This window comes from Trichechus manatus, unplaced genomic scaffold (genome assembly GCF_000243295.1).
Source record: "Trichechus manatus latirostris isolate Lorelei unplaced genomic scaffold, TriManLat1.0 scaffold00132, whole genome shotgun sequence".
NCBI classification, from domain to species: domain Eukaryota; kingdom Metazoa; phylum Chordata; class Mammalia; order Sirenia; family Trichechidae; genus Trichechus; species Trichechus manatus.
Genome location: NW_004444068.1, coordinates 5374328 through 5394653, shown reverse-complemented (window position 1 = coordinate 5394653; position 20326 = coordinate 5374328). Strand labels below are relative to the sequence as shown.

Sequence of the window (20326 nt, the reverse complement as noted above, 5' to 3'; positions counted from 1 at the left end):
TTGGGGGAGGAACTTTTTCAAAATGAATGGCATAAAAAATTATTCACCTTGCAGAATTCAGTGCAATAAGAGACAAGCAGACAAACATAATAAAGAACATGCACATATTTACAAGTTGCAGTACATGATACACAAAGACAAGACCCACAAAGTATTTTCTGTTCAGTGTGGAGTCAAAAGGGGTACATGGCACATTCAATTTTGTAACTTAACTTTTTTTTAAAAAAAAACCACTTCGAAGGCATATGCAATCCAATCTTTTAGTTGGAATATGGAATTTTTCCCTTACAACTTCTTGCCCTTGCTACCTTAAAATTGAGTTTCTGTTATCTTCCAGTATTGACTTGGAATGACAACTTACACAAAGATAGTCACAGAGAAAAGAGACTTGGATGCTATGAGTTCTTCTTGCAAATGATTACTGAAATCTACTTGTGTTTTCTGACTAAAGGTTTTCAGTTGTTTAGGCCTCTGTTCATCCTTGTATACAGGATATAGATACTATCATGATTCCCGTGGTGGGGGAGGGAACAAGTGGCAAATCCTAAAGCACATTACAGAGCAGGACTGGACCTCACAAAATGAAACCAATGGAGATCACGTATCACTGGCTGCAGTAGTAACAACAGTCTATTTTGACAGGGAAAAAACACTGTCTATAAGGAATGCATGAATATAAGATACAGTACCATGCAGAGATATACTTATTTAGGCATTTCCTGCCTGATAACCTCTTTCACCCTCTGTTTAAGCAACAGAACACAGGAAAATATTGCAAGGTAGCAAGCCCAAAACAGCCCACTGTCATAAAGACTTGTGGTTTTTTTTTTTTTGGATGTGCATGTAACTTCTACAAATGATCATGGAAGTTATTTATCTACTCCCTAAAGTTTGGAAATTAAGGAGTAAACTGAGTTATTGTAGGCAATATGGTATCTAAAGTGTCATATAAAACAAACGCATCACTCTTTTTTTAGTGCAAAGAAAATATAGCAAGTAAGAAATAACACTATAAATTTAACTTCTTTCTTCAAAAGAAAATGCGCTTATGCATTCATAACATCCATTAAGGGCACTGGGAAACTGGAAACCTGAATACACAAGGCCTGGAAAAAAATCAAGCCCTTAAATCCAATGATTTTTATACGTACACAATAAGATTGTTAAATGGGAAGAGCGGGGAAATCCGTCCTTTAATTTTATTTGCAAAGGAAAAACTGAAAGTGGATGAAATGTCACTTTTACAAAATGTAAATTCATAGCTACAATCTTTTCCTGTTATCTGAAAAAAAGTATTCAATGAAATTCTCTCTATGGTATCACATCTGTATGTATGTAGAAACAGAAAATGAGATTTTTAAATAATCATAGAACCAAGTGGCCAGCACTGTAATATTAAAATCTACTAAAAAATATACTTAGCAGCAAATGAGTAACCTACTGGTCAATGAGATAAGCCCTAAATTGCTCTAATCAGCTGTAATTTATAGATTACTGCAAAAATAGGTTATTATACATGGAGTCATGGTCTAGATGGAATCTCAACAGAACTTTACTTCATTCTTCTGTATCTGGGAGAATACCTTTCCATAAACAATTCTGCTTTTCAGTAAACTACCACTTCAAGAGAAGAGCGTACCTTGATATGTACCAAGGTTAATAGCAAAAATGGTATTTAAATATGGGTCTAGATTGTTCAAAAGTGTTACAGAAAAGGAATGATGATTATAATTTCCCTCCTCCCCACCTATTTACCTATACAATTATCAGGAAGAACAGGTGTTTTATTTTTATTTAGTAACATAAGCAATCAAACGTGAATTGACCATAGTGAAAGATACCGCTCAAGATAAATTTCCTAATGAATGTGGCCTTTCAAAAGAAACATGAATGAGCAGCAGTCTTATCCATGTAAAATAAAATATAGTAAATAGATAGAATTCAGTTAATGGAAGTCCACAGATTACTCCATTCGTTAATCTAGACATACACTACAGCTTCTTATTTTAAAAGAAAAAACAGAAGAATACTTATTATTATCAGATACCAAAGTAATCTACATTTTCAGTATCTTCAAGGAATCCTTTAAAGATTTACTTTATAAAGAATAAAACTGGCTCTAAAACCAAAGTTGATGTATTTTTCTACTGGAAATGATCATACTGAAATTTGATTAACTTTTTTTAAAATTCTTCTCTATCTATGAAACAGTACGTAGCTGTATTCTCGTAACAGCCAACTAACTGGATAAAGAGAAAAGATTGTAAGTGTAAGAATCGTATTACTTAAAAAGTCTGCCAAAATATCAAGAGATCTGAAATTACGGTTGAGACCATCACATAAGTGAATGTTACTACAGTGAAGTACTTTTCAACTGAAATATGAAACACTTCCTGACATTTCCTGAAGCCAGCCAAAAAAAATATACTTTTAAAAAATCATACCCTTATTAAACTCATTAGATATTCAAAAGTGGGGCTTGGAAAACCCACAGCACAGCTGTGGCATGAAAATGAGCTTGATAGACAAACTGACTCTCAAAAAAAAAAAAAAAAAAAAAAAAGAGGAGGGAAAAAGGTGGCATTTAAATGAGTGAAATCCACACCTGGAAATGAAGTTTAGCTGTTCAGAAGTACACAAACGCACACACACACACACAGTGTCTGAATTCCAGAAAACCTGCAATTGGATGACGGAGGGACACAATAAAGGGGAATATGTCCTGGGAAAGACTCTAATGCCCTTTACCCTCAGACTACTCTCCTGACAACGACTGAGGTGGTGGTTCCAATGAACCTTTGGGGTGCTAAAATCTCTGCTTACGTGTTTTTACTGTGATCAGAAGTAAAAACTCAGTAACATTCTTTACTTAACAGTACATAAAATTAAAAACACAAACGAAGATGACATTTCTAAATAGTCATAGCTCTAAGTGGTCAGGCTACTAGACGACCAGAACTTGGTCAAGATAAAAAGTTGTTTCTGAGGGGGTAGTTAGGTCACATGCTGATACATAGCTCAACACAACTGACCTGAAAAAGCATTATGGCCTAAGAAGCACATTCTTTTCCTCCCCCGGTTTTGACATCTCATGGTACCACTGCGGGTTACACGTATTCACGTTAAGCAGAGGAATGTACTCATATCAAAAGGACCACAAGGCAAAGGCATGTTGACAGAAGGTAAACAACAGGGAGGTCAAGCTGCTCTATCTGAACATGACAATCACTATACATAGCCCAGATTCTCCATCTCATTCCTGTACCGCTGTTCAGACACCTTGCTTTTATGTTGCTTGCTCTCCAAATGCTGCCGGAATTCCATCTCTTCGCCAGCCCCAACGTTACACATCGAGCAGTAAAACTGGCCGCTGGGAGTAACACACATGGCCAGATCACGTGGAATTCTCTGCCGAGAGCGGGGGTTGAAGTAAGGACCTCCTAAGGCAAGAGATAAAAGTAATCTATACATTCACCTTCAAAATAATCACTTGAGTGGTGGGCTGATCAATTATCACCGTAATCTGTGATTCTGATTATTTATTTAAGTTCTAATTCAAATTATAACATTCACAGATTCTTAGCTTTAAATGAATGTGAAATTAATGATTTTTAATTATAATTTTATACAGGTTCAATCTAAAAGGATAAAATGGATCCTCTAACTATTGTCAGAAAAGCTACTTTAAAATCAATCCCAAACTCTAAATGGCTACATATCTTAAAAGTGAATCCAATTTAAAAAATACATTTTTTGTTTCAAGCATTATATCAAAAGTCCTACAATTATGCTCTTTGACCCAAAAAATTCTCTAAGAATTTATCCTAAGGAAATATTGAGAATTTCAGCACAGACAGCTACCAGAAATGATCTTTATTTCAGCAATAGCTATAGTAGCAAAAACTGGGGGTGGGGGGAAGGGAGGACAAAAGAGGATTAGAAAAAATATAATTGATGCAACAGAAAACCATACAGTCACAAAAAATAATGCCATAGAAGTCTTCCATTACATTGAAATCTGAATATAAAATACTATTAACTAAAATAAACTTATCACAAAAAATAATCCCATTTATACTTTAAAGAAATATATATAAAGAGACTAGAAGGACATAGATGAAAATATTGGTGGAATTATCAATAACTTTATTCTTTTTACATAAATGACTTCATAAGTTGGGCCTTTAGCACATTAGTTTTCTGCTTTTCTAATATAACAATAAGTATTTACGACTATAAATTTTCTCACAATATTGCTTTCACTGCATCCTAGAAGTTTTGGTATGATGTTTTTATTACTGTTCAGTTCTAAGAATTTTTAATTTTCAATACGGTTTCTTCGACTCATGAGTTATTTAGAAGTGTTTTAAAATTTCCAAACAAATGGATATCCTGTTTGTATTTTCTGTTTTTATTACTGACATCTCATTTAAGTGTACTCTAGTCAGAGAACTTAGTCTATAAGCTTCAATTTTTGACATTTGTTGAAACTTGCTTTATGCCTAGTATAGTTTTTGTAAATGTTCCATATATGCTTGAACAAATGTCTATGCTCTATTGGGTACATGAGTATATGTGTGTGTGTATATTTATGTATATGTATATATATACACATATATATATAATGTCAGCCCAGTAAGTCACTTTTGTTAACTGCATTATGCAAAACTTTACCAATTTTTTATTTACTTGGCCCATAATAATTAAGACACGTCTTGAAATCTCCCAATATGATGATGGATTTGTCAACATACTCCCACAATTCTATTGATTTTTGCTTTACATGCTTTGAGATTTTTTTTTAATTAAGTATATACACTTTCAAATTGTTACATCTTTCCCTCTCCATCCCTAATAATGCCTTCTGTTCTAAAGTTTCTTTTATCTGATATTAACACATCTCTCCCAACCTTTTTATTTGAATTTCTTTTATTCAATCTGAAAATCTTTGCCTTTTAACTGGGACTTTAATAAACTGACACTTATTATAATTACTGATACCTGTTTAGACTTTTTCATAATTATGTTACATTTTGCCTTCTATAGTTCTGCTTCTTTCTATGCTTCTCTCTTCCCTTTTCAAATAACTTTTTGGATTTTTTGCTTTACTTTTCACATGAATGACCTCTGCTGGTGTGTGTTTGTATTGGAGGTAGGGCTGGGGGGGATGGACCGTATAGAAGAAGGACCTGCTCAGTCCTACTGAAAATAACCAGAAAATGTAGAAAACATTCCCATGAACTAGTAGTTCTGAATTGAGGGTGCATATCAGAATCACTGAGGAAGCATTTTCAAAATACATGTATCTCTAGGTCCCACCACAAATGGAATGATTAAAAATCTCTGAGGCACAGTTTAGGCACGTATATTTTGTAAAAACTCCCCAGGTGATTCTGAGTTGCTACTCTAGTTAAAAACCACTTTTATAATTATTTCCTGCCCGCCCCCCCAAAAAATGAGAATTTAACATGATGCAACTTTAAACCAAAGACCCCGTTTTTATAATGCATTTTATCTCTCTCAACTGGCGAATACCAGAAGAAGCATAAAGGGACTATGATAAGAAACCCTAAAACAGAAGCCTATCATTTAAAACCAAAGTAAATAATACACCAAATAGGAAATAAATAAAACCTGAAATGAACACCAGCCTGAGAAGCCACGGGGCCAATTCAGCAAAACAATGACTAACCCCAAATTCTCAAGGCTATCTGTTATCGTGAAAGGAAATAAAAATGAAGGCGGTCATTTACAGAACGCAGCCAAGGTATGTGGAACAACACAAGATACCTGAAGTGTTCTGTACTGTGTACATATTTCTCCTATTAGACATCATCTTATATTCATTCCCTTCTTTCCGGGCCCTCCGCTGACCCACCTCTGAGGATTCCCTGGAGAAAAGAAATTTAAAAAGAATCAGACTTCTGAACAAGGATCCCTTTCAACTCTTTTTATTTAAAGACAGTCAGTCTCACACAACACTTTGGCCTCAGAGAAAACAGCAATACCTACGAGAATGAGTTGCTCTGAGCTTCCGCCAGCCGCAGCCTCTTGGCATGATTCTTCCCTTGATAGTGAGCCTGGGCCACAGCCGGAGAACTAAAGGAGGCATCACAGAGCTTACAGTAATCGTTCTCTGTGGCCAGGATCACTCGGCCTCCCGGCTTAAAGGAGCCCATCTGACATCAAAGACACAAGCAGAAACAGGATTAAAAAACGTGGACTTTATTCCCTCCTTCTCCTCAAAGTTCCTTCTATGAGTTGAAAATAAGCACAGAATGTGGCATGACCACAAGCACTCAGCTTTATAAGGAAATAATTCACTGGGAGACATTTAATCATGGTTTTGCATTATAAACACCTATGTACTAGCAGGGGGCCCTGGTGGCGAAGTAGTTAAGAGTTCAGGCGGCTAACCAAAAAGTTGGCAGTTCAAATCTACCAGCCGCTCCTTGGAAACCCTAGGGGGCAGTTCTACTCTGTCCTATGGGGTCACTATGAGTCGGAATCAACTTGATGGCAACGGGTTTATGTAGCAGCAGAAGGTGAATGCTTCACTGCCATCTCTACTGAAGAAATTAAAAAAAACGAGTTTAAAAACCCCAGTATGAAAGAGCAAGGGCAGTGTAGGTAAGGCCTAAAATAATATTACCAGAAAGGGTAAGTCTCCCCAGAATCCATCAACAAACATTTCCTGAATGCCTACCATTTTTTTTGGCTTGCTGCCTAGTCCAGGAGAAACATACAGCCCTGTGGCGCAGTGGTTAAGAGCTCGGCTGCTACCAAAAGGTCAGCAGTTCGAATCCACCAGCCACTCCTTGGAAGCCCTATGGGGCAGCTCTACTCTGTCCTACTGGGTCGCTATAAATCGGAATCGACTCAACAGCAATGGGTTTGGTTTGGTTTTTATACAAGAAAAACAGCCCTACCCCTCAAAGAATCCACAAACCAGCTACTGAGATATAATACAACCAAGGAAAAATAACCGGCAGAGCCAGGCAATTGTATTCAGGTTGAGGAATAATACGTTAAAGGTAACCTGACACAGTGCCTGGCAGATAGTAGGCACTCAGTAAATACTGTTGGGTTAATATGCAAACAACAAACTAGATTTTGGCTAGAGGAGATAATATGCATGGTAACCAGTTGCTGTCGAGCCAATTCCGACTCATGGCAACCCCATGTGTATCAGAGAAGAACTGCGCTCTATAGGGTTTTCAGTGACTGACTTTTCAGAAGGTCTTTCTTCCATGGCGCCTGAACATGTTAACTGTTTGCACCACCCCAGGGTTGATAAACAGTCCGAAAACCATAGTATATCAGGAACAGTTGAAGGAAGTAGCACTGTTTTACCTGGAAGGGAAGGTTTTTTAGGGGGACAGGATATCTATCTTCAAAAATCACAAAGAGCTGCTATGAACAGGGGCTCAGAGATATAATATAACCAGGTTTGCCCAGGAAGGCAGAACCAACTGCAAACAAACCCCAGTAGGGGGCAGTCATCAAATTCTAGAACAACCTTCAGGAACTAGTAATGTGAAAACTACTCAGCTTAAAGATCTCTCTGGGCATTTTCCCATCCTCTGATGCTGATTTTAACATATCTCATTTTCCCCAAAATCCATGGGGATAAGGGAGTAGCTGATATTGTTATCCACACTTTAAGAACTGGAAAACTGACATTAAGAAAAGCAAAATTATATCATGGAGGTTATGAGCAGAGGTCTAAGGGTCAAAAGAAGTTCTGGCTCCACCACTTTACAAAATGTGTAACACCATGGAGAAGTTACTTTACTTACCTGAGCCTCTAATAAGCCCAGGTCGTACCAACGCTGCTGCTCCGTGACCTATACGGTTGAGTAATAAGGCCCTGTTGTTAGGTGCCATCAAGTCAATTCTGACTCACAGCTACCCCTGCAACAGAATAGAACTGCCCCATAGGGTTTCCTAGGCTGTAATCTTTACAGACGCAGATCGTCAGGTATTTTCTCCAGCAGAGCCACTGGTGGGTTCAAAACTACTGACCTTTCAGTTACCAGCCAAGCGCTTAACCATTGTGCCACTTGAGTTTCTTAATAAGGCCTTAACCCTCTAAAAGGTGGCCTGTGGTACAGTGGTTAGGAGCTTGGCTGCTAACCTAAAAGTCGGCGGTTCAAAATCACAAGCTGCTCCACAGGAGAAATGTGTGGCAGTCTACTTCTGTAAAGATTACAGCCTTGGAAACTCTATGGGGCAGTTCTACTCTGTCCTATAGGGTTGCTACGAGTCAGAATTGGCTCAACAGCAACGGGTTTACTTTTGGTTTGATAAGCCTCTAAATTGTTGTCAGCATTCAGCCTGGAACTAGAGGGAGGCAAGTGAGGTGCTCGCCTCCAGCACAAAATTTAACAGAGCACCAACACTTCAGTAACTAAGATAAATATTATTTTAATAAAATTAAATATTTTAATAGAATATTTTATAAAATCAAACCTAATACAAAAAAAAAAAATCCACAATGAATGAAATATCCAAATTTTTTAAAAAAGATAGGATCAGTAATAGTACTATGCCAAGCCACACTGAAGTCTGAGGCAAAAGAAACTCAGGAATACTTAGCCTGTGTTTATTTAAGATGTTGTTACTTGGTTCACTATAGAATTTTTACATTATCTTTGATGTTTTAACATATTGCATTAAAATTCTATTTATCTTGATAACTGAGTTTTGTGCACTCCCTTAAATTTTGTGCCTGAGGTGAATGCTTTCCTCACCTCACCCTAGTCCCAGCCTGAATAAATTAATATAGGAATATAGCAGAGTGCCTATCATAGCGAGTGCTCAATGAGAGTGCGCTATTATTATTATTTACGGCTACTGTTCCATGAATATATAATACTTCAAAGAGTTTAAGGAGTAGAATCTATATTCAGAGGTTATTAAACTGCAGGAGTATCTTCCCTCAATCACCTGTTTTACCTTCTCAAGAGCTAAAGGAACGCAGCTCTCAAGTCTAGAGAGAGTTTTCTATGGCTCTCTGCATAGAGGTAAGAAAGAAGCAAACTCAAGAAACTGATCTTGCAACTGGAAGATAAAATATAAATGGGGTTAACAGGAATAAAGAAATAAATGCTTAAAAATCCTTCTTTTAATCTAGGGCTTAGCCTGAATATTCAGGGTCCTTTAACCCAGAGTTATGAGAAATACACAAACAAACAAACAAACAAAAATAACACTATTTGTTTCATCATTTCATGTATCACAACTGAAGTCAATGAGAAATCTCAAGGCTCATACAGGTACCATGTAGATCAGTGGTACAAAAGCATTTGCCCAACTGTACCTTGAGGGGCAGTCAGGACAACCTGCGCATACGACAGTTTTCACCCTGACACTGTTTCGCCCTGACGCTCAGAGTGATCTCAGGCATGGGTTCACCGTGCCAGACCCTCATGGCACGTGTCTCACCTGCGGAGGGACTGAAACAACTGGAGTGGCTGCGGGCTCCACTGCATTGCTCATTCTGGTAGGGGGCGGACAGCTATTCGCGGCGTAGTAATTTCGGAGTTTCTTACCATGATTTTTACCCTAGAAGTAAAATAAAATGAGTAATCACCATGAGGAAATGGTGTCAAATTGAGTTAATCAATGTATTCACTTAAAAAACAACAACAACAACAAAAAAGCCCTGGCCCAGACAGCTTCACTGGAGCATTCTACCAAAAACTCAGAGAAGAGCTGAATTCTACTCAAACTATTCCAGAACACAGAAAAGGAAGGAATACTCCCAAATTCATTCTATGAAGCCAGTATAACCCTGACAGCAAAGTCAAATGCATCACAAAAAAAGAAAATTACCGACCAATATCCCTCATGAATACAGGCGCAAAAATTCTCAGCAAAATTCTAATCAACAGAGTTCAACAGCATATCAAAAAAATAATACACCATGACCAGGCAGGATTCACACCAGGGATGCAAGGGTGGTTCAACATTAGAAAATCAATGAACATAATTCATCACAAAAATAAAACAAAGGAAAGAAATACATGATCATCTTAAGCAATGCAAAAAAGGCGTTTGATAAAATCCAACAGCCTTTCCCAATAAAAGCTCTCAGCAAAATAGGAATAGAAGGGAAATTCCTCAACATAATTAAGGGTATATATGCAAAACCAACAGCCAACATTATTCTCAACAGAGAAAGATTAACAGCATTCTCCTTGAGAACAGGAACAAGACAAAGATGCCCATTATCACCACTCTTATTCAATATTGTACAGGAAGTCCTAGCCAGAGCAATAAGGTAAGAAAGGAAAATAAAGGGTATCCAAACTGGGAAGGAAGAAGTAAAACTATCTCTATTCGCAGATGAAACGATTCTATACTTAGAAAATCCCAGAGACTCCACAAGAATGTTACTGAAACTAATAGGAAAAAAAAACAAAACCTGTTGCTGTAGAGTCGATTCCAACTCATAGCAACCCTACAGGACAGAGTAGAACTGCCCTATACAGTTTCCAAGGAGCGCTTGGTGGATTTGAACTGCTGACCTTTTTGTTAGCAGGTGTAGCTCTTAACCACAACAAAGTGACAGGGTGTAAGATCAACACACAAAAATCAGTTGTGTTCCTCTACCCTAACAAGGAGAACTCTGAAAACACAATCAACAAAACAATACCATTTATAGTAGCCTCCAAAAGGAAAAAATACCTAGGAATAAACCTAACTAGGGATGTAAAAGACTTATACAAGTAAAACTATAAAACACTACTGCCAAGAAACTGAAAGAAACCTACCAAAAAACCAAACCGGTTGCCGTCAAGTTGATTCCGACTCACAGTGACCCCATAGGACAGAGTAGAACTGCTCTATAGGGCTTCCAAGGAGTGGCTGCTGAATATGAACTAACGACCTTCTGGTTAGCAGCCAAGCTCTTTAACCACTGCACCACCAGAGCTCCAAAAGAGACCTACATAAGTGGAAAAACATTCCATGCTCTTGGATTAGAGGAGTTAACATCGTGAAAATGTCAATACTACCCAAAGTGATCTATAGATATAATGCAATCCCAATCCAAATCCTAACAACATTCTTTAATGAAATGGAAAAACTAATCACCAACTTTATATGGAAAGGAAAGAGGCCCTAAACAGCTAAAGCAACACTGAAGAAAAACAAACTAGGAGGCCTCACACTTCCCTATCTCAAAACTTACTATACAGCCACAGTAATCAAAACAGCCGGGTACCGGTTCAATGACAAATACACAGACCAATGGAATAGAATTGAGAACCCAGAAGTAAATACATCCAACTACGGGCAGCTGATCTTAGACAAAGGGGAAGAAACTTCAGTGGGGAAGAAACTGTCTCTTTTACAAATTGTGCTGGCAAAACTGGATATCCATTTGCAGAAAAATGAAACAGGGTCCAAACCTCACACCAGCTACAAAACCTACTGAAAATGGACCAAAGACCTAAATGTTAAGGCTAAAACTATAAAGTTACTGGAAGATAACACAGGGACAAAACTAGTGGACCTTATTTTTCACATAAATAGTCTAGCAAACACAACTAAAAATGCACAGACAACAGAAGATAAATTACATAACTGAGACCTCCTAAAAATTAAATACTTAAGCTCATCAAAAGACTTTACCAAAAGAGTAAAAAGAGAACCTACAGACTGGGAGAAAATCTTTTGGCAACGACCTATCTGATAAGGGTCTAATCTCTAAAAGACATAGAAAACTGCAAAAACGCAACAAACAATCCAATCCAAAAATGGGAAAAGGACATGAACAGATACTTCACCAAAGATGACATTCAGGTGGCCAACAAACACATGAAAAGATGCTCATGATCATCAGCCAATAGAGAGATGCAAATCAAAATTACAATGAGATACCATCTCACCCTTGCAAAAATGGTACTGATCAAAAAAACAGAAAACAACAAATGCTGGCGAGGTTGTAGGGAGACTGGAACTCTTATACACTGCTGGTGGGATTGTAAAATGGTACAACCACTATGGAAAATGGTATCACACTTCCTCAAAAAGCTAGAAATAGGAATACTTTATGATCCAGCAATTCCACTCCTAGTATATATCCAAGAGATATAAGAGCAGTGACACGAATAGACATATGCACACCCATGTTCATTACAACATTATTCACAATAGCAAAAAGATGGAAACAACCTAAGTGCCCAACAACAGATGAATGGATAAACAAATTGTGGTACATATACACAATGGAATACTACGCAACTATAAAGAATAATGAGGAGTCCATGAAGCATCTTATAACATGGATGAATCTGCAGGATATTATGCTGAACGAAATAAGTCAATCACAAAAGGGCAAATATTGTATGGTTTCACTATCGGAAAAAGTCAAGAACAGGTATACACACAGAAAGCAATGTTCTTTGATGGTTACCAGGTGTGGATGGAAGCGGAAGGGAAAATCATTTTCTAGATAGCAGACACTTGTGTTTTTCTGGCAATGAGAATGGCAATATCAAATATGGGTGAAGTCTGTACTACCTGACCACGGTAAATAAAGATACTAAGAAGTATGCAAGAATAAGGAATAATTTTGGTAAATGCAGTACCATATACAACTTTACAATGACAATAATAACAACCAAAAAATATGTGTGGTTACAAAGGTAGATATGTATGAATATATGTGTATAGGAAGGCGTATGTGAGCACATGCACATGCATGTATAGGTGTATCAGTAGGCATATGTATATACATGTTTGTGTGTGCTGCATATATATTCATACATATAAAAAAGCACATAGAGGACACAGTTACAAAGACTTCCTAGACTTATCCAAACACCTCGCAGGATTGGTGTACAGGGTTAAAAGGCTTAGGACCATAGTCTTGTGTGACAACTCAGTCAATTAGCATAACCTAGTTCATAAAGACAATCTTCTACATTCTAGTTTGGTAAGTTGCATCTGGGGTCTTAAAAGCTTGTAAGCAGCTATCTAAGAAACAATATTGGTCTCCACTACTCTGGAGCAAAAAACAATGAAGGAAACTGAAGACTCAAAGAAGAAACTAGTCCACAGGACAAACAGCCCACACGATCCACAGCCTCTTCTAGTCTGAGATGAGAAGACTAGATGGCTACTGCTACTGACCATTCCGACCAGGAACACAACAGAAGGTCCCAGATAGAATGGGAGAAAAATGTTCAACAAAATTCAAATTCCTAAACAAGGCCAGACTTACAGGAGCAATAGAGACTAGAGAAACTCCTGAGACTACTGCCCTAAGATACCTTTTGAACTTGGAACTGAAGCCACTCCTGGAGGTCACCTTTCAACCAAATAATAGATTGGCTTATAAAATAAACAGTATCACCTACGAGGAATTTGCTCCTTTAAACAATCAACGATATGAGACCAAATAGTCAACATTTACCCAAAAGTCAAGATGAGAAGGCAAGGAAAGGCAGGGAAGCTAAATAAATGGAAACATAAGAAACAGAATGGAAATAATGAGAATGCTGACACCTTGTGAAAACTGTAACCAATGCCATGGAATAATCTGTATAAAAATTGTTAAATGGGAACCTGATTTGCTATGTCAACTTCCACCTAAAACACAACAAATTATTTTTTTAAAAAAAGAGCATTAAAGGAGAAATTACTTACTGTAGATCTTAAAGTAAAAGAGTCTACTCTTTGGTTCTAACAAAATGATTAAATTTATCTGAGAGATAAGGGAACAAAGCCAAAAGAAATTAATTTTCTATATATCTATGGAAAAGTATCACATTTTCCAGTGATCTATGTCTTTCTCCAACCTGTTGCCACTCATATGCCACTGTCTGAATACTATGAATTTCATGACACTTTGATTTAATCTATAAGTCAATAATGCAATGGATAATCCAATTATATTTACAAAAATAACTCTTGCAGCATATCCGTTAACATGCAATGGACTTTCACATGCGTTAGCTCATTTGCTGTTCACAAAAATCCTGTAAGAGGAACCTGCTAAAATTATCCACATATGACAGCTGAGGAACTGCAATCCAAAGTATGGGGAACTTGCCCCAGGACACCTCCAGCAGACTGAGCAGTGGAGCCAGAGCCTGGGCCAAGCTTTCCAAATCCGAAGCACAACTCTTTTCACTATAGCATGAAGGTTTCAGGATGCACTGCGAACATCTGTGAAAATGGATTTGCTTTTCTCGTCATGTTTTGTTTAAGTTATTATTCACTTACTACATTAAAATTGTATTCCTCAGACTGACACATCAAATGGTGGAAAGGGTCAGCAGTTCAAAAACATTCTAAATGAGGGTAAAACAGCATATTATTCTTTAAAGTGTGTTGTATCACTGAATTGTACATGTAGAATTTGTTGAGATGGCATATGTTCTGGTATGTTTATTTTCACCACAACAAAATTAAAAAATATATACATATAAAGTGCATGGTAAAATTCAACCTGTAGACAAATATTTATTCACCATTTAGTACACACCGTTGTTGCTAGTTGCCATCTTGTCAGTTCCAACTCATGGCAACACCATGTGTGCAGAGTAGAACTGTTCCATAGGATTTTCAAGGCTGTGACCTTTCGGAAGCAGATTGCCAGGCCTGTCTCCCGAGGCGCCTCTGGGTGGGTAGCAGTCAAATGCTTAACCGTTTGTGCCACCCAGGGACTTACTATATGCTAAACCCAAGAAATAAACTAAGGACTAGCACATAGCCTAGAGGAGGAGACAGGTTTGTAAGCAGTCAATTAATGAGCTGCCTGCCCTAATGTCCTAAAGGAGCTCTTCCCATGGTCACAGTGACCTCCAGAGAGTCAAATCCAGTGGTCACATCTGTGCCTTCATCTGACTCAAACTCTAAGCAGCATGACATGGTTGACAATCCCTTTTTCTTGTAACACTCTTCCTGTTATTTTCTGTGACTCCCTCTGACTTCCCTACCTCTCCTCCAATCCCAGATCTCTGAACTCTGCAGTGGCCAAATTTCCCTTCAGTCCTCTTCTCTCTCCTCCTTCGCTCAAATTTAGGTTATCTCATCCAGTTCTGTTGACTTAAAATACAATATTTGGTGACCCCCTAAAATTATATATCTCCACCCCAACCTTCAGAACCATATACCCAACTGCCTTCTTGACGTCCACACTTAGAAGTCTAAGAGGGATCTCAACTAAACGTGCCCAAAACATAACTTTTGATTCCTCTTGCAAAAACCTTATCACTACCACTAACATGGGCCATCAACATGCCAGTAAACGGCACCACTATGCACCAAGTTACTGAAGAAAACCAAGGTGTCCCTCCTGATTCTACCCTCTCTAAACCCAACACATCCAATCCATCAGCAAGTCTTGTCAGCCTACCTTAAAGTCATTTCACTTCTCTCCATGGACATTACAGATACCACAGTAACCCAAGCTACTATCGTTTCTCACTTGCAGTAGTCAACAACTCCTAACTGGTCCCTGCTCTCACTTGAGTCCTTCTATAATTCTCCTCATATCAGCCAGAGCAAGAATTCTAAATATGTTACAGCCACACTTAAACTCTTCCAGTGGCTTCCCATTAAACTCAACAAATCTCACCGTAACCTATACGGTCGTACGTGATCTAGCCCTGTCTACCTCTTAGAAGTTACTCATACAACAACCCTTCCCTCTACTTATTGTGCTCCAGCCTTACGTCCTTATTTCTGTTCCTTAAACATGCCAAATTCATTCTCGTTTCAGGGCCTTTGTACTTGTTCCGTCTGTAAAGAATGTTCATCTTTCAGATCTCTGCAGAGTTGGCATCTTCTTGTCTTTCAGGTCTCAAATAACATTGCTATGGATTGAATTATGTCCTCCCCAAACACATGTGTGCAGCCCTGGTGGCACAGAGGTTAAGAACTTGCCCGCAAACCAAAAGGTCAAGTTTGAATCCACCAGCCGCTCCTCGGAAACCCTACGGAGCAGTTCTACTCTGTCCTGTAGGGTTGCTATGAGTCGGAATCAACTCAATAGCAATGCGTTTGGTTTTGGGTTTTAAACATACGTGTTGTAAATCCTAACCTCTATGCCTGTGGTTATAATCCCATTTGGGAATGGGTGGTCTTTGTTATGTTCATGAAGCTGGAGTAGCACAGGGTTATCTTGAATCAATCTCTTTTGAGATATAAAAGAAATTAAACAAGGGAGCAGAGGAGAGATGGGGTAAGATATATGCCAAGACACATGGAGATCTCCAAGGAACCAGGAAGCAGAAGCTGAAGAGACAAGGACCTTTCTCCAGAGCCAACAGAAAAAGAAAGCCTTTCCCTAGAGCCTGTACTCTGAATTCAAACTTCTAGCCTCCTAAACTGCAAGAAAAGTAAATTTCTGTTTGTTAAAACCACTCACTTGTGGTATTTCTGTTATAGCAGTACAGATAACTAAGACAAACATCTTACTCAATCTATATGTCACATCCCAAATCCCTGCTCCCTCTGCATCACATTACCACATTATCTAGCTTTACCTTATCCTAATACCACTTCTCACTATCTAAAATATTACTTATTTACTTGCTCTTCCCTTCTTCTAAAATGTAGACACCTTAAAAATATGGCCCTATGTGTGTTGTTTACTGTTTATCCCCACTGCTCAGAAATAGCATGTACCAAGCAATTGATAAACAGTTGTGGGATAAATGAACCAAGTATTATAATAGAAGCTGTGTCATCTGCATATCACAGGTTGTTAATGAGTCTTCCTCCAATCTTGATGCCTGTTCTTCTTCATATAGTTCAGCTTCTTGGATTATTTGTTCAGTATACATATTGAATAAGTATGTGAAAGCACACAACCCTGACACAAACCTTTCCTGATTTTAAACCATGCTGTATCCCCTTGTTCTGTTCGAAGGACTGCCTCTTGGTCTACGTACAGGTTCCTCATGAGCACAATTAAATGTTCTGGAATTCCCATTCTTCACGTTATCCATAATTTGTTATGACCGACACCGTCAAATGCCTTTGCACAGTCGATAAAAAACAGGTAAACATCTTTCTGGTATTCTCTGCTTTCAGCGAAGATATGCAGATGACATAACCTCGCTTGCTGAAAGCAAAGCGTACTTAAGTACTTACTGATGAAGATCAAAGGCTACGGCCTTCAGTATGGATTACACTTCTACATAAAGAAAACAAAAATCCTCACAACTGGACCAATAAACAACATCATGATAAATGAAGAAAATACTGAAGTTGTAAAGGATTTCCTTTTACCTGGATCCACAATCAACACCCATAGAAGCAGCAGTCAAGAGATGAAACAACATATCGCATTGGGCAAATCTGTGCAAAAGATCTCTTTAAAGTATTCAAAAACAAAGACGTCACTTTGATGACTAAGGTGCACCTGATCCAAGTGATGGTGTTTTCAATCACTTCATATGCATGTGAAAGTTGGACAATGAATAGGGAAGACCAAAGAAGAATTGATGCCTTTGAATTATGGTGTTGGCAAAGAATACTGAATATACCACGGACTGCCAGAAGAACGAACAATTCTGTCTTAGAAGAAGTACAGCCAGACTGCTCCTTGGAAGCAAGGATGGCAAGGCTTTCTCTCACGTACTTTGGACATGTTATCAGTAGAGATCAGTCCCTGGAGAAGGACATCATGCCTGGTAAAGTAGAGGGTCAGTGAAAAAGAGGAAGACCCTAGACAAGATGGATTGACACAGTGGCTGCAATAATGAGCTCAAACATAGCAATGAATGTGAGGATGGTGCAGGACCAGGCAGTGTTTCGTTTTGTTGTACATAGGGTCACTATGAGTCAGAACTGATTCGATGGCGCCTAACAACACATAATGGAGGTAATAAACTGCTTGGAGGACACACAGAAGGAATTCCTTAATTCTGCCTGTATGTGTGAAAGAAGGCTTCCCTGAAAGGGAAGATTACCAGACAGACAAGTAGTGAGAGGAAAGAAAAGAGTGAACAGAGGAAATAGCATGAACAAAGGCCTAGCCTGCTGTGTTGAGGAGCCAACAAGGAGAAATGGTCTCAAGGTGCCTATAGAGAAGAGGTTAGAGACAAGAGCCACAGGGGCTGCTCCTTAATGGTTCTGTCCATGACACAGAACTTGGACTTTAGACACAGCAGGGAGCCTCTGATGGACTTTAAGCAAAGCAGTGAAACAGTTAGATGGCATTTGAAAAAGATAATCCTGAAATCAACAGGAGGGATGAATTATAGTACACCCAAAGCTGGAAGCTGGGAGGCTATTTATCTAGGAGGCTTTGGAAAGAGTCAGGACAAAATGAGCACTTGGAACCAAGCTGAGTGGGGAAGGCACAACAGCTATAGAATAGGTAAAAACAAATAATGACAAATTAGATATTGGGGTGAGCAGGAGGTAAACCACAGGGTAGATGGCAGTACATTTGTCAAAATGAGAAAAACAGAAGGAAGAGAAGGAGGCTTTGAGGAAGAAGAGAATCAAAGTCAACATGTCGTGGTTGAGACTGAGACTGCTGTGGGACATTCAGATAAAGTCTGAGAGACAGTGCAGCATGGGGATTAGCAATCTAGAGGTCAAGGATAAGAGGGTTTGGAGAATCTTCAAATATAGGTGAGAATTTTTAATCCATAGATCTGAAGAAGGATAATAGGGTTAAATATTTACTGACTATCCACTTTGGGCTGGCCATCATTCTGAAAAATGGAGATAAAATGGTGAACAAAGGCAAAGTCCCTGCCCTCAAGCAACTTTTCCAGTGGATGAAAACCATAAGTAAACAGACAAAGAAAAAAGGATAATTTGAGCAAGCAATAACTGCTCTGCAGAAAATAAAATAGGAAGATAGATAATGCCTGAGTATGATGATCAATGTAATGTTCAACTTGGCTAGGCTATGATTCTCAGTGGTTTGGGAGATACCAAGTAATCATCTTCCATTTTGTGATCTGATGTGAGCAGCCAATCAGCTGCAAGGGGAGTTACCTGCCTCAGGTATATAAATGGATGTCCTGGCAGAGTTTGCTCTCTCTTTCTCTCTCTCTCCCCTGTAATCTTCCAATCGTCTGACCTCTGTTCTTGGGATGGAAGCCGGCAGAGGCCTCCAGCCTGTCACCTGACCTGAAGATTTTGGATCTGCCAAGCCACACAACCCTGTGAGCCAGCAGAGGCTTCCAGCCTATTGCCTGACTTGAAGATTCTGGGTTCATCAGCCCCTGCAACCACAAGAGCCAGCCTGAGCCATGGATTTGGGACTTGCCAGCCCCCACAACTGTGTGAGTCATTTCCTCACAATTGCGTGAGCCATTTCCTTGAAGTAAATTTCTCTCTAATGTATCTATATATGCTTCACTGGTTTTACTCCTCTAGAGAACCCAGACTAAGACATTAGGCAAGAGGAAGATGGGGTTAAACCAGGTTCTCTGAGATATGTGAGCTGAAGTCTGAAGAATGAGAAGACTCTCACTGTGCATTGTGGGGAAAGGGAGAAGAGCTGGGCCATGTTAAGTCTGAGATCCCTTTTAGAAGTCTAAAGAGAGATCAACTTAGAGCTCAGGAGGAGGTCAGACTAGAGATAGAATTTAAGGACTTATCAGTATGTAGATGGTATATAAGCCTTAGAACTAGATAAGATTACCTAGACAGAGTGAGATAGAGAAGAGAGCAGAGACAAAGCCCTAGGACACTACAATATAGAATGTCATGGAGAATAAGGATCCAGAAAATGAGATCGGGAATGCCTAGCCTAAGAAGTAAGATGAAAAACAGGCAAGGGTGGTATCACAGAAGCCTAGAGCAAGGTATTTCAAAAGAAAAGGGCCCAGTTGAAGATACCTTATGACCTAGGAATTCTACTTCTAGGTATTACCAAATAGAAACACACATATAAAGAAACATGTGTAAGAATGTTCCTAGAAGCATTACTTGTAATAGCAGAAAAGTAGAAACAATTTAAGTGTCCATCAATAGGATAATGGATACATAGTGTATTCATACAATTGAACACTATGTTGTTGTTGTTAGGTGCCGTTCAGTCTTCCAACTCATAGCGACCTTATATACAACAGAAAGTGACCTTATATACAACAGAACGAAACACTGCCCAGTCCTGCGCCATCCTCACATTCGTTGTTATGTTTGAGTCCATTGTTGTAGCTACAGTGTCAGTTCATCTCATTGAGGGTCTTCCTCTTTATAGCTCACCTTCTACTTTACAAAGCATGATGTCCTTCTCCAAGGACTGGTCCCTCCTGATAACATGTTCAAAGTAAATCAGGCAAAGTCTCACCATCCTCCATTCCAAGGAGCTATGTGGCTATATTTCTTCCAAGAC

At 38.7% G+C, this 20326-nt stretch overlaps 1 protein-coding gene across 1 annotated transcript in view; it reads right to left on the bottom strand.

The window, feature by feature from the left end:
- Positions 1-1197: 1197 nt before the first annotated feature.
- The window catches only part of ZMAT3 (zinc finger matrin-type 3), a 34273-nt gene continuing 15144 nt past the window's right edge, over positions 1198-20326 (bottom strand). Inside the window, exons 3-6 of the mRNA XM_004385091.2 lie at positions 9448-9567; positions 6013-6179; positions 5791-5891; positions 1198-3440 (exon numbers count right to left, since the gene is read on the bottom strand). Coding sequence (XP_004385148.1) covers positions 3229-3440; positions 5791-5891; positions 6013-6179; positions 9448-9567 — 600 coding nt within the window. The 3' untranslated portion in view covers positions 1198-3228. The remainder of the gene's footprint in view (positions 3441-5790; positions 5892-6012; positions 6180-9447; positions 9568-20326) is intronic.